At 38.2% G+C, this 15046-nt stretch overlaps 1 protein-coding gene across 7 annotated transcripts in view; it reads left to right on the top strand.

The window, feature by feature from the left end:
* Nucleotides 1-703: 703 nt before the first annotated feature.
* Nucleotides 704-15046, top strand: part of LTO1 (LTO1 maturation factor of ABCE1) — a 31918-nt gene continuing 17575 nt past the window's right edge. For 3 of the 7 annotated variants that reach the window (XR_005820034.1, XR_005820035.1, XR_005820033.1), the window contains exons 1-4: nt 723-847; nt 1037-1142; nt 3584-3654; nt 5910-6027. Coding sequence is in view for 3 of the 7 variants with exons in the window: in XM_040557404.1 (XP_040413338.1) it covers nt 780-847; nt 1037-1142; nt 3584-3654; nt 5910-6027; nt 6324-6392 (432 nt within the window). In the remaining 4 variants the exon portion in view is untranslated. Of the gene's footprint in view, nt 848-1036; nt 1143-3583; nt 3655-5909; nt 6028-6323; nt 6522-7680; nt 14605-15046 lie in introns of those variants that run through there. The other 4 variants (XR_005820036.1, XM_040557405.1, XM_040557404.1 and 1 more) reach the window with 4 other exon arrangements.

Here is a 15046-nt window from a genome sequence, read left to right as displayed (position 1 = left end):
ATTCTGTAGACATGTCTCAGGATGTCGGAGCTGTCTATTCAATCCTCTGCCTTTCTGTGTTTCGCTAACAGACCGGCCGTACCGCTGTTCGGATTGGTGTCCCCAGAGCCACAGATTTCATGAAATATCTCAAGTCTAAATACCTGAAGAACAAATAAGTTAACATATGTATAAATAAGGCCAAATGTTTTGCTTTACCAGTGTTTGTTTGTAATAATAAGTGAATGTTGTAATAGACTGGCATACTAACGTTTGGCCATCTAAATACATAAAAAATACACTGTTTGAAAATCAAAAGTGTTTCACATCCGAACAAAATGGGCTTGTGGTAGTTTCCAGAACTACTTCTGTCAGAAGTTAGCCGTACTCATCACTCTTTGCATGACTTGGTGTTTAACAACCGCCAGCTAGGCTGACAGGAAAACAAACCCAAGGTGGGCCATCCAGAAATAAGGCCGATGGCATAATTAATGGACAATAAGGATCCTTCCCGGTGCCGTGGATCCCGGTATTGTCACGGGAAGGAGGCCTAGCTTCACCCCATCTCCCCGTTTCTTTTTCCCGTCCCACCCCCGCTCTCTCGGCGGCGCGCTGCCGCCCCCTGCTGCCCTCAGGGCCGGGCCGGGCCGTTGGGGCTCACGGCCACGCGCAGCGGCCGTCAAGCGGCTGCTCAGGGAAGGCAGCGCCCCGCCCCATTGCCCGCCCGCGGCCCCAGCGGCTTGCCGTCCGCTCCCGGCGTGCCGCGCGCGGCGGGGCCGCGCTCGGGGCCTGGCGGCGTCATGGCGGCCGCCGTGCCTCCGGCCCCCGGCCCGGACATGTTCGAGGAGATCGTGATGGCCGAGCACAGGTAGGGGGCTCCCCGCGGGGCTGGCCGGCGATTGCCTTCTGATCGCAGGTAATCGCGCTCCAGAGGTGGCACAGCATGGGTTTCTGTGCGGGGGTTGCGTGTGCGCAGCGTGGGCTTCTGTAAAGTGGGAACAAATGTCAGAATATAAAATGGAAACAAATGTCAAAAACCATCCGTGTGTTTGTGCAGGTTTCACGGCGAGGGGTATCAGGAGGGCTACGCCGAAGGCTGTCACGTTGGAGCTGCCGAGGGAAGGAGGTATGGATCGCTCCACGGTGCCAAGATGGGGTCCGAGGTACGTGAGAAGACGCTTTATAATTGCAGAGTTGGTTGGTTTTTTTCATGAGAAAATTGCTGTAGCGTGGAAACCGTTGGGTGAAGCCCATGGGTATGGTGAGCTCCAAGGGCTTCATTCTAGGATCGTTCAAAGCAGTTTTTATGCATCGTCCTGAACCTGCTGGTAACATCATACAGAAAACTACACCGGAGGCATCCAGTGAAATTCAGGAGATTGAAATTGAATACGTTCTCATAAGCTTTATCAGCATTATGCAGTTTTTTAATGAGAATGTTTTTTTAATAAGGCAGTACATTTATACTTTTCACTTGTGGCTTTATAGGTCTAATAACTTGCAGTGTTATATTGCTATGTTTGTGTCCAGGAGGGCCCATAAAACTACTTCAAAAATTTTATTTTGATTTAAACTATTAAATAGATGTTTTTGCATTTTCTGAGTCTATTTGTTCTGTGGGATTTTGATTTTTTGTTCCTGAAAGGAAGGATAAGAGAGAAATCAAATAGACCTGCTCAGAACAAATTGGTGGTGGAGTGTATGTTGACTTCTTTAACCCAGAATTGTGGTAAAGGAACCCCCTGGACCATCCTCTGTGGTTCAGCATTAGGGAAAACCGTGGAATGTTGGTTCTTCACCCAAGTTACTTTCCAACAAGACAATTCTGGTTGTCTGCATTTTGCTCTTTGCTATTTCTAACACTGGGAGGGTTTGTTGCTTGAATATTGCTACTGGAAGAGTAGCAGCAATGATGTTAATCCATTATGAACTGAAAATGGTAAGCCCAGATTCTGAAGGGATGGTTATTGCAAAATTTTGGTTTGGACTTGGTGTGATACGGAGATGTATAGCGACAAAATATTTTCCTAGTGATGCTACAGCTCTGAAGTTCTAAGAAAACAGTGTTGAATAGCAACTTCTAAATACAGATGGTTGTATACAAAATTGTCCTATATAGGCCATAATGTAGAAGTGCACTAATCTACGTACGTTGGGAAGTTCCTGAAGACACTAAAATTGTAGATAGAGAGTCATGTGAAGGGATGAATTGGGTAGTCTTTGAACTGTCAGCCTCGAGCAGAATTACAGTACTGATCTGACAGGGGCCTTGCTTGATAGAGAATTAAAATAAGATGTTACAAATAAAATGTGTCTGTTGTCCATCACATCCCTTAGGTGGTATTGGACGCAGTATCCGCTTGGGCTCAAGCAGAAGATTGTGCCCCTGTGGTAGGGCACTGCTAATTATGCTGAGCATACCGCTGCAAAGCGTCCAAGGGCCCGTATCCCCAGCCCGCAGCAGCTTGGTGCAGCTAGGAACCAAGTCTGTGGGTTGTCTCCACTTAACCTGGGGTCTCCAAGAAGTTTTGGTGCACGCAGATGAAATTGCCTCACTTCAAATATGCTTAAGCACTTAATGAGATGTTAAGTCCCAAGCCCATGTTTGAGCCTTAAAACAAATAAATAAATAAAATACATAGAATAACAAAAACTGAGCTGTGTACCTTATCAAACACAACTGCCAGAAGACTGGTATTCCCAGACATTCCCACTTTACGCTGAAGTGGTTTGAAGGTTATGGGAACTTCGAAGTTAAACCGTGTTTTGTACGTTTAAATGGCAGGTGTATACACACGCACATATGGACTGAAGTGGGATTAGGCTATAATTTTGGACTTAACTTCCTCAAAGTCTGCTCACTTATGTTTTAGGTGTCTGTGTTGTTTTTCTGTGAATGCTAAATCACTTTGGAAAGAGACTCCAGCAGACTTACAAGCTGGTGTGTTGAAGAACTTATATTCCTATTTGATTTTGTGTCTACAGTTGTAATGAAAAGCCTTCTGGCAGCAAGGCTAGCTTAGTCAGCTTCTTGTGCTTCTTTCGGATTCCATGCTACCCTCGTGCGTTAGGCTAGTAAAATTCTTTGCATATAAACTCAGAAAAAATGTGGTTTCCTGACTGGTTGACTTGGCCGCTCCCTCAGCCAAGCTGGTACAGCTTTTTGTGGGGCTGTACAGGAGCTGCTTAAGCTGACACTGCTGCAAAAACAAATACTTAACTAAAACATCTTAAATAGGTTGTTTTTGAATTGTTTCCCTGCTGTCATACTTCAGTTTCATAAATTTTGAGGTTCAGAGCATGTAAAGTATGGACAGTGTTTTGCAGGATTGCTGTTTATAATGCATTTTAAATATTCTTGTCATCAGATGCTAAACAGATTTCTTACAAGAAGTGTTCCGACTGTTGTACTGGGTAACACAGATATCCCTCATTCATCTTACCCTAATTTACTGAGCCTTTCAACATAGAAATGTGTTTGTACATGCAACGATTTGTTTCCTGAAGAGTGGGATATAATGTAGTACTGTTTGTATACATTTGTTTAATGGTTTGTATGCGTATGTTTAATGATTTTTTTCATGGTATTCTTATAAATTCCCAGATTGGCAGCTACCTTGGCTTCGCACTGACCTGGCAGTGTCTGCTCTGCAAATGCACAGATGAAAAGAACAGGTAAGGTTAAAAAAAAAAAAAAAGTGTTCCTTCAATAGTTTTTCAGATTATTCAAATTATATTGTTCAGTTTTGCCTCCTCCCAAGTTAAAAAAAATATATTGAAAACCGGAAGGGTGAGCAGAGATTCATTAGGATTATATCACATTCTGGACAATGTGATACTGAAAAGAGGATAAGGGAACTTGGTTTCTTCACCCTGAGGAAGAAAAGACAAAGGAGATAGCTAATTTGTACTACTTAAAGGGAAGTCCTAGAGACTTATTCCTTGCAGCAGTGTGCAAAGGACAATAAGCACCTTTCACAAGCTGAAACAATTGAATTTCTGGTGGGGTGTAAAGAGAAGGTCCTTTACAGTGTGAGCAGCTAAGCACTGGAACAGGTTGACCAGATTGACAACAGAAGCTCCATCTTTGTAGATTTTCAAAATATGTTTGGAGATTGTCCCAAGCAACCTGCTCTGGCCTTAAAATTAGTCCTGCCTTGGGCAGAAGGCAGGCTAGATGACCTCCCGACTTCCTTTCTAACCTATGTTTTTCTATGACTTCCATTCTGTTATCTGTATGGAAAGTAAAGCTTATGAAATCCTAGTAACATTTAGCACTTCAGCATCACAAAGAATCAAGTGTACTGACCACTGATAGACCTTTTTTAATTACGTAAAAGGTATGATATTGTTAAAAGTGTGACATGTTAATAGCTAAACAATATTATTGATTAAAAATTAGAATATTTCTTTGGGGTGGACGAATTGAGATCGTACAGAATCAAGTTACCTTGCACTGCACTTTTGCTGTGTGGTTTATATACCTAAAGGTAGTGTTTATTATGGTGGTGTATCTCTACTCATCACCCATGTTTACTGTGTTTTCGTCAGTAGCTTTCATAAGACAGAGGAACAGAGTAGAGACTTCTTCAAAAACAACAGGAAAAAAAAAAGCTTATTACATTGGTTTATTTGAGGTCTTTTAGCAGCTGACAAAGCTGGTGGCATTAGTAGTTTTTTAATATTTCTGTAAGGTGCGGTATCCATATGCTTCATGGCATTTTGAAACTAAATATATTCAGGTGAATTAAAAATTTATCTCTGAGTTCATTGTCTGAAGATGAAATGATGATTTGTTTCCTAAGGATGCTTTAATAGGTGAGAGATACATTTGGTTGAATTCAGTAAAACCTTAACATTTTTAACTGTTAGTTTTCAGCAGATTATTATTAAATATACAGTTTAATTCTAATACAGTATTCTTATCATCTATTTTTTTTATTTCTGCTAATTCTTTTTAATTTTATTTAACTGGACAGATGTAGTGTTTTCCTGACCTATTAAGAAGCTATTATTTCTGAAATGCTCTAATAGGAATACAAGACTGCATTGTAGGAAGACACCTAATAAACTGTTATGTATGAACAGTATTTAGAATTTGTGAGGACCTGTGTTGAATACTCACTGTGGAAGCATTATATCCCCTAATGGGTATTTTGTTCTCAGAGATACGGTCATCCTGTCATCCAAGACTGACATTCATGTTAAATTGCTAAGGTGCTCTTTTGAAGGAGCTGCCATTCTCTCTCAGTTACATCTAAAATTACAGATTTTGTTTCCCTACACCAGTTAGGGCATCAGTGTCTCATGAATAATTCAGATGTTTTTGGTAAGGCTGGCAGACTTTGCCTTCCACATCACAATTGTTATGGTCTCAGCATATTTAATTTTCTGTCCACAGCACAAATAGATCTTGCTACATTTTCTTGCTCCCATCTTCCCCCCTCATTTTTTTCATTTCCTCTGTGTTTTGCTACATAGGTGCATATACTTCCATGTATTGATTACTTTCCTTTGGAAGAACCTAATCTTTTATTTTCTGTCCAGTTTTGATTAATTTATTTGAAAGAATTGCCACTATGCTTTCAGCTATCTTGATATGTGTTCTGGTGAGCTTTTTTTTTGCATTTCTTTATTTCACTCAGTCATATAATTGGTAATTCCGATGTTTCTTGAATATATCTTCATTTTTGGCAGGTAAGTTAAAAACAAAACATTAAATTTGTCAGTAGTGCTACAGCTTAATTTCTGACTATGCCTTAAACGTGTATTGGATACACACTGAGTTAAATGAGGGAAGTTGAAAGAAGGATGGAAGACCGGATTCTATGCTCTGAATTATAAAATATTAGTATTATTTTCATACTGACAGAAGACTTCTATAGCAGGCTGATTTTTATTATTGTGTTTTGTTTTGTTTTGTTTTGTAGTAAAAAGATAAAGGCTCTGGATTCGTTAATAGGAATGATTCAGAAGTTCCCGTATGAAGACCCCACTTACGAAAAGCTTCAAGAAGATCTGGAAAAAATCAGAGGAAAATTTAAACAGGTTTGTAGGATCAAGTTGGTATTTTTAGCACAAAATAGTATTAATTTCTGCAAGAATCTCTAAATCTGTTCAAAAAGCAGTCACAGTATAAAAATACTTAGAATTGGAAATTCCCCAAATGATAGCAAATGCAATTATTTTTATTTTTTTTTAATGAAAGAAATTAAAGGAAAAATATTATTTCACAATGAATTAGAAGTAGGACCAGAAGAAGAGAAATGGAGGAATTGATAGTTTTATTGAGCATTCTTCTGGAAAACAGACACGTTGAAACACTTTCATGTATTCTTTTTTAGGTTTGTTCAATGCTAAATATTCAGTCTGATTTTAGGGTCAGTACTGAAAGATCTTCACTAACGTTTTGAGTGTAACAGATGAAGATAAACATGGATGAACAAAGAAGAAATATTAAAAGAACAAATAACTGGAAAAGTGTTTACTCATTTTAAACAAAGCGAAGATCTGCTAAATATTAAAGTGGTAAGGGAAAAACAGTGATCTTTTAATAGTTCTTCCTCATATGTCCTTTATCATTTATTCTCTCCAGGCTTTACTTAGGATCATGGAAACACTAAAAACCTGTTAAATAGAAGTGTCTACTTTAATTCATCACTAGCCCTTTCCTGAAAAGGAATGCATTTGCGAAGTTTCCTTACTTAAAGGATGTATGCTATTTAAAAAAAAAAATCTATGTATGTAGATCATTCCGTTTACACGATGTGTAGGTATTTTAGGTGAAGTAAAATATAATCAGTTGCCTGCAGACTTTGCAGTAGCAACCACTTCTGTGGGTAAAGAGTAGAATGACAAGTAAAGTCAGAATGCAAAGGAAGAAGATTTTAAGATACTAGTTCATAAAGTAGCTGCAACTCTGAACTTGAAATTTGCAGTTTGTACTAGTTCTGCAGACTGATCTGGGTGTAGGGAGGGGGGAAGCAAAACCTAGCAATTTAATTGATCAGTGATAGAAACATGACTACCACAAGAGTTGTGATACTGCTATCAGTATTTACTAGTACCTTTTATCAGGGAAAGATTTCATTTTCTACTCTTAAATATGCTGTTTAGTCTCTATTTATTCAACTATATTAGTTTGAAATACAGTCAAATATTTTACCTGAAAGTTGTTTTAGGTTGGGCTGTTAGATGTCTTTGCACACTATTTGCAATACAGTCATACAATGAATTCTAGAAGGCCTTTTGTCAGCTGTAATGTATGCCTGTCTGGCTAAGTTTACATGGCTTAGTTTAGCTTCATGATGAGAAATTTGACTAGCATGCATATTGGAAGCTATATGCACAGCAAACGCTCTCAGGTGAAGGAAATGTGTTAGTATTGCCATATTCTTGAATGGCACTTGGTGCCATCTAGACCTCATGTCTGTTTTACTTGTATAGCTTTTTTTATTATACAAGAAAATAAGCAATTTGAATTTTCAAAATGTTTATTGTGCATTTGCATCTGGGATGTGAAGGCCATATGTTCTGCTTTTTATTTTTTTAACTCAAAAGTAAAAATGTTTTGTTAAATGTGTGCATATATATATATTAATTATATTTCAAAATCATCTTGTTGTTGTTGTTCCTGAGTATATTACGTTGCCAATATCAGATGCCTTTCTTAATAACTAGTTGCAGGTGTACTTTTTTTAGCTTTGATGCACATAGTGCCAGAGCCATCTAGTGGAGGAGGTTTTTATAGTGCGTAAAAACGGCCTGTAAGTAATGCTTCTTGTAATAGTTCACAAATATTTATATAGATGAAGTTGCTCAAGTAGAGTACAGAACATATCCATGCATGATACAACTCTTCTAATGACGTGGTGAATATCTTTGAAATAAAGTAGTATTGAGGTAGGATTTACTTGTAGCCTGTTTCTTCATTTGGGACTTTGGAAGTGACATGACAGCATTGATGGTCTCTTCATTTACGGTAGTTTAAGTACAACTTTTAATTCGTACGCAACTTAAAACTACTGGGCAACCAGAGCAAGCTCAAAAGTGCAAGTACTTGAAACTTAAGTGGAAGCACAAAAGAATAGCATACCCTGTAATCTCTGTAAAATAAATAGACACAAAACAAAAAGATCATATACTAGGGAAATGTAATTTGACTTCATAATCACTTAAGAGAAAACCAGATTTGAAAAAGTTGTCTCAGGATCCACAACATAATTTATTTTTGCAAATCAAAGTATTTTACCTGTTTACTTTAAGGCAATGAAGTGGTACTGCTTATTCGTTTGTGATTGACTCAAGATGTTTTTTGCTTAAAACATAATTCAGAGATTTCAATAGAGATCCCCCTGCAAGCTGGTTCTTGGTCTCAAAAAGGCACTTTTGATATTCTTCTCAGTGTACAAAGACAAGTAAACACTGGAGGTCTAAGTATTCAAATTTTATAATGTGGCCTTTTTTGGAATCTTTGTACATGATTTGCACAAATTATGGAAAAACAAGGTAGAGATGTGAGAGTTCAAAGTCAGTGAAGCATTTGATTACTAGAAATGTATGATATGTAAGTCATATGCAAAACGCCACTCTAGAGATTGTATGATATACAAAATTATTCTTGTTATCTTAAGGATTAAAAGGATCTTTGCAGACCAAACAGATAATTACTTACTTTGAAAATTGTTTTGGTGGCTAAATTTCTACTATTGGTTTACTATTTCATATATTTAAACATTAATTTGGTTTGAAAAGTTGTAACGTAAACATAAAAATATATATTTAACCATAAAGATTAACCATAAGGATTTCAAACTGGGATATGACATCTTTAGGGTTGCCTACTAGGCCTTTCCTTTAGCTACTTATGTGTGTTCATGCTAATGCAATCTCTTATTCCAAACACATCTGTATTTTTCTGAATATCTTTTTTCTCAAGTCTTGTATGGGCATGATGGTGTGTATTAAATGAGCCACAGTTAAAAATTCTGTTGGATATGTAATCATGTACTTTCTTAAGTGCAAAGTTTTAAAAATATTTTTGCAACAGATTTGTGGGGTTTTCTGTGATGTTTAGAACTGTAACAGCAAACCACAGAGGGTTTTTTATGCCGTACTTACAGCTAAGGAGCTAAAGCCCAGATTACATCAGGAATATTGGTTTGCCTTAACCAGTGGGACTCCTTGCAAATAATTTTGTGTTCTAAGTGCTTGAATACTTCAGAATGTGCTACTAGTTAACACTGAGTGGCTATTTACATGTTTGTATTCTTGGCTGTTCCTCAGGGGAGTTACCTGGAAGATGAGGAGTATAAGAGTTAGCAAACACCTGTGAAAGAAAGGCATGTGCTTAACCAAACTACAATGCTACTGAAAAAAATTTGAAATCAAAATTTGGCAAAACCACTGTTCAAAGGATTATTCAGTTTTGTGAGTCATAAGCATATGTTTTCTCTTTTCATGCCCTTGCTGTTTTGTTAACACCTTCCTGAAATCTGGAACAAATTAAAAAAATACATATAAATGGCTTCATTAATGCCACATCCTGGTTACTCATCCTGTCAGGACTCTGGTGGAAGCAACTACTAAATTGTAATTAAAAACTATCGGAAGATCTGTGTATGGAGAGGCTGAATAAAACTGCTGTGGGACATGGTCATTCAGACGTTTCCTGGTCTGAATGCTTGATTGTATAACTTGCATATTGCTTTTTGTTCTGGGAGGGAAAGATGTGGAAAAAATGCAATCGTGTAGATTATAATATTGGTTATTAATAAAGTAGGACATGGAGATTGTGGCTATGTGCTGTATGGTCAAACAGGTTTAACTTTTTCTGGAGGTACTTGATCTGATAAAAACAGTTAAGATGGAAAATTTCTGCCAAAATTATTGAAGTTACTATGTCTTTAAAATATATTAAAATATATTGCTGTATTTACCACCTCTAGTTATGCTCAGTAGTTATAGTTAGGGAGGAATGCTTGAAACATTTAACTCTCAAATTTCTGACTTGTCTGGACTGTGTTCTAGCTTGTTTTGTTTCTTCATGACATTCTCTCAGCTCAAGCTGTTGATCATAGGTTTCCATTAAAAAATGGATGCAAAGCTAACTATTGCTAATGTACTGAAGTCGTTTCAGTCCAGAAGACTTGCAGTTTTCATTTCCATGTTACGTGATGAGTACAAGAGATAGTGAGTTTTGAGGCATCAGTGGGAAGGTAAGCTCTGACTACAGAGAATTAATTCCCTGTGGAATTCCATGCTGATTTCAGTGCTGTCTTACAGCAGTGGGGTCATCAGCTGGTAATAACCAAATCAACCATTACTAGCATGTGTAAATCTGACTTTGTACATTATCTGTGTCATTGTACTACGTGAGTACAGTAAAGGCCTCTTTACTGAGGCTGCGTTTCTACAGACAGATTTTTAGAATGGATATAGAGAAGGAGAACAAAAAATAGGATGGTGATTAAAGTCTCCAAGTTAAATTCATTATTGTAACACTCACTCATTCATTAAGTAGGCATGCTTTCTTTCCATTTGTCATGAGCTGTAATATGAATGGGATCGATTTCAGCTCTGAAGATATGTCTCTAATGAACAGAAATGCGTGAAATCAGAAAAAAAAAATACATATATATCTGTATACGCAATTTCTCACTGAGAAATCAGCCTTGTAGGATCCTATTATGTTTTCCTGGTTACGATAAATTACATCTGGATTTGTAAGGAAAGTCTGACTTCCCAGTTTGGCATATCTTGTTTGGTTATGGTTATGATCTGATTGCTATTGACGTATGAAGTATATAAGCAATAGTGTGTTCTAGTCTGTGCATAGAACCTGTGCAAACTCACGTTGCCAGCTTTCTGGATATATGACATCTAGAGGAGAGAAAATAGAGGCTGGTTTAAAAACTGTTCAGTCACAAAATCATAGAATTGCTCAGGTTGGAAGGGACCTTAAAGACCATCCAATTCCATCCTCCCTACCATGGGCTTTCTTAAACAAGTTCTGCAGTGATAGCAGTGTGAAGCACTAAATATTTTTGACAAAGTGTTGGTGTTCTTAATGATCTTAGGCATATAGTTTGAAATCTGCTGAAATACTAGAATTATCTGAAGTGAATCTGGATTATAATCTTTACTTCTGAGGGCACTCCAGAGAAGGTTGTAAAAAGCTGAACCAGGCAGGTAGAATGACGTGTGTGATACATCTCATCACGACCTTCTTAAAGAGAAACACTTTGGTTTATTATAAAAGGTTTAATATTTATTATAATGTTACAATTCTGCATATTCTTGGTGCTTCCCAGCATGAATTTTGGTGCCTTTTGATTACTGCGCTTTGCAACTTCTCATGGCTATGGGTTCTGGTCTAATTACAGCCTAAAACTTCAGCTTTCATAGTTTGACAAGTAACCGCAAAGATTCTCATTTTACAGTCTGCCAGAGGTTTTTTGTTTGTTTTTAAGTGGACAAAGTTATGACAGTACGCTTTACCGCAGAAATGTATATATCACCAGAGAGAATCTGGGAGTTCTGTGGCAGGTTTCCAGTTGGAAGTTTTGGTATCCAGGATCGACATATAAAGGCTAATTGGAGCAATCTGGTACTGAGGCACTTCACTGTCCTTAGTTCATCTGGAACTAACTTGAGTATCTCTTTGGCTTCACACTGGATATTCCTCCTTAATCACAGGAGTGTTCACTTCTGAAGTGTAACCATTATATTCTTGCAGCATTCTTCATCCTAAGATTCTGTACTTTGCAACTCTTGAGTAGCACATAGCTCTGCCAAATGAGGTAGTACTCTGCAAACGGAAACATGGTCATTCAGCGCACCTGAACATAGCGAACATACAAGGCTTTGGAAATCTTCATTAATACAAAGTAGTGCCCGTTCACTCTCATATGAAATATATGAAAGCCGTAGTGTCAGTTGATTTATTTTTGTTTATATTTTTAATTGTTCTATTATATTTCATATACATAAGTAATTAACCAGTTCCACAATTCTGTGTGTCTGTTTTTTAGCATGACAAAATTGCCTGCAGAAGATTCCTGAATAAGTACAAGAAATAGCATATAGCTTTTGTACTGAAACATTAGAAAGTTTGATTGTAGTGTAGAATTTGTATGGATGGCATCTAGAATAGTAGTGTACTGTCAGAAAGAAATAAAGTGCTTTTAGTTTATAATAAAATTACGGAGTTTACTTTTAACAAAAGTCCTGTTTAGGCAGGAAGAAGATTGCTTATTCAGTTTTTGCATCTCAGCTCTGCACTAAGCAGAATCAACATCAGTATTTGTCTTTTTTCTTTTTGATTGTTTAGCAGCATATTTTGCTGCTTTATCTCCATGTAATACGTAGTTACAATTTGTAACCTTCAGCATCTTCAGGATTCTGTGGAATAATCAACAAGGCATGCAATCTTTCTTGATTATAGGAACTGTGAGTCAGCAACCCTTTAATTTTTTTAGTTGCAGCTATTGTTCCAGCAGCAAGCTTTACTGCTATTGTCCACTGTTTGTCCAGCTCACGTTTACTGGACTGTGGGAACGGATTAGGGTTTCATGCCTTTTTTTTTCCTTCTTGCATAAACTCTTGATCAAAGACATTCCTTGGATGACAAAACACTGTATACTGTGTCACACAGTCCTGACCAGACTGCACGAACAGTAGTTTAAAAACACATGCCTACATTGTTCTCTAAACTAGCTTTTTTTTTTCTGTAGCGTATGTGCAGACACTGAATTTTTGAGACCCACATTTACCTTTAAAAAAACCACATAGATAAGTTACTGTTAATAAGCACTTGTTAGTTTCTGAAATACAAGTGAAAATGAATGAATATTAGAAACTAAAAATCAATATAATACTACACTATTTTTATGGGAGAGCTAGAGGTTGTATTTGCAGTGTATTTTCTTCTTGACACCTTGATTGTGGTGCAGTTAGTCAAGCACATTGTCATCCTAAAACCATGTGGACTTCAAGCATCATTTTGTGTCATATCCAGGACAGCTGAGTAAGATGAAGAATGATTTGAGCACAATTTGGGAATGCATAAACCAGTTTCACTGTAGGTACACTGCCGGAACTGTATGTTGAGGGTGTGGCCCATTATATTTGTATGTCATGCTTAAGTTCTCTTATGCAGTAAGATGAGGACAAGCTTTGCAAAAAATCCAGTAGCATCAATTAGTTTGAGAAATAATGAGAGAGAAACAAATAACGTTAGAGAAAAATCTGGAGAGAGATTTTCAGTGAGCTTTTCTTGTGATTTGCCTAATGATGCTCCCTTGGCAGAATCATGGGAGAAGTGGCAAGAGCCCCCTGAATACACCTGAAGCATGTTTACAGAGGGGTTTAAAAACATGGAGGACTATATTTAGAAGTTCAGAAAACTGTTTGAAGATGAGAGAACACTTGTGTTCCCACAGGCATGCAAGAGTTGGCATATACTTGCTTGACTCTACAACTCTGTTGAGCATTATCATGCAGGAATGAAGGCAGGTGAATAGTTTCACTTATATTAGAAAGATATTGTAAGGGAGGAATCTTTTTGATCCTTCACAGTCCAAGGGCTGCCATGAAAAGAGAAACCAGAATTAATACGTGGCTGGTAAATACATTGCCTAAAAGGAACAAAGTGATCCTACTTAATGACTGAAACAGCTGCAGGTATATTAAGTTGAAAACATGAAATAAATGTAGTAGGTTAATTAGAAATAATATTTACTTTTGAGTAAAAAGCTGTTGATTCCTTCTGGAAAACTTAAAGATGTTACGCCTGTGCACGTAGAAAGAACATACCTATAATGAGTAGCATAAATTTGCTGAAGAGCCAGTCTCCAGCAGTTAACGTAGCCAGCAACCGAATGTAAAGAACTGTGGCCTGTATGTGTTCAAGGAGCAAAAAAGCTGTTCAAAAATAATACCATGTCTTCAAACAATCTTTAGTGATAAAATCTAATAAAAGGAGAAATAAAACATCAAAATGCTCAATTGTCTGTTTCAGACAGTTTACCGTCAGAGCTGTGACTTAGGACACTAGGTCACTTGTGTGGCGCTGGCTCGGGCGAGTTGTCGTAATGCTCTGGTGGTGACTTAGTGGCCTATGTTAAATGATTTGCCCATCTCAGCCCAGCTTCTTGAAGACTGATGCTAATATTGCAAGCGACATCCTCACAGGCCACGGTGACTTGTCAGCTGTCATAGAGGCCGAGCAGCGGTGTACAGCCTTCGGGTGGATTCAGGCAAGTGTCACAGGGCAGTCAGGTGGGATGGGAGAAATAACAAAGCCAGAGCACTCAGCAAGATACAACCCAAGATTTAGTTGCTTAGGTTGGGAATGGTGAGTAGATGGCGATTCTGTTCTGTGATACGCACGCACCCTGCGTACAAATCCAAGCCCTTGGCCTTTACCACATGGGCCCAGGGGAAGACGACTCCTGCCCTGACCAGTCAGCATGGCAGGTCCTGGCTTGCAGGTTGGCCCACGCGTGGGGTAGCTCCACCTTTGGTTCTGCTTTCTCGGTGATGTTAGATATCTGCGTGTGGAGCCCTCTGCAGCCCCAAGGGGTGTCCCTCTTAACCAGTTGTTTCTTCCTGTGTTTGATTGTCCGCATGTTCTATTTATCTCCCAGTCTCAGTTTCTCTCAGTCTCAGTAGTCCCAGGCTGCTCTGTTTGGCTTTACCTGTATCGAAGGCATGTTACTGCTGGGGAAGAAGTTCCCATCACCATACGGTCTCCCACCCCAAATGTGTTACCAAGTGTGAATTTAGAAACATTTGCCTGATTAAATCCATACTTTGTTTCTTTCTTTTCCAGTTCATGCCAGTTTAGTCAGAGCTGAGCAGGTGTAGTCAAAGTCTTATTTGACTGGGCAGTCTTTGGCTTTCAGGTAGGCTTCACAACGTGATGGACCTGTTAGCAGGGAAGATTGTACTGACTGACTGTCCCTTAGTGTGCATTGTGAATGTGAGAGAGTATGATCTTCTGTTTCTGTCCTCAAGTGAGTGTGCAGACTGATGTTCGGTTTCTGAGATGGGTTGCTACATGTGT

Source organism: Cygnus olor, chromosome 5 (genome assembly GCF_009769625.2).
Source record: "Cygnus olor isolate bCygOlo1 chromosome 5, bCygOlo1.pri.v2, whole genome shotgun sequence".
In the NCBI taxonomy this organism is placed as follows: Eukaryota; Metazoa; Chordata; class Aves; order Anseriformes; family Anatidae; genus Cygnus; species Cygnus olor.
This window is presented reverse-complemented; position numbering and strand designations above follow the sequence as displayed.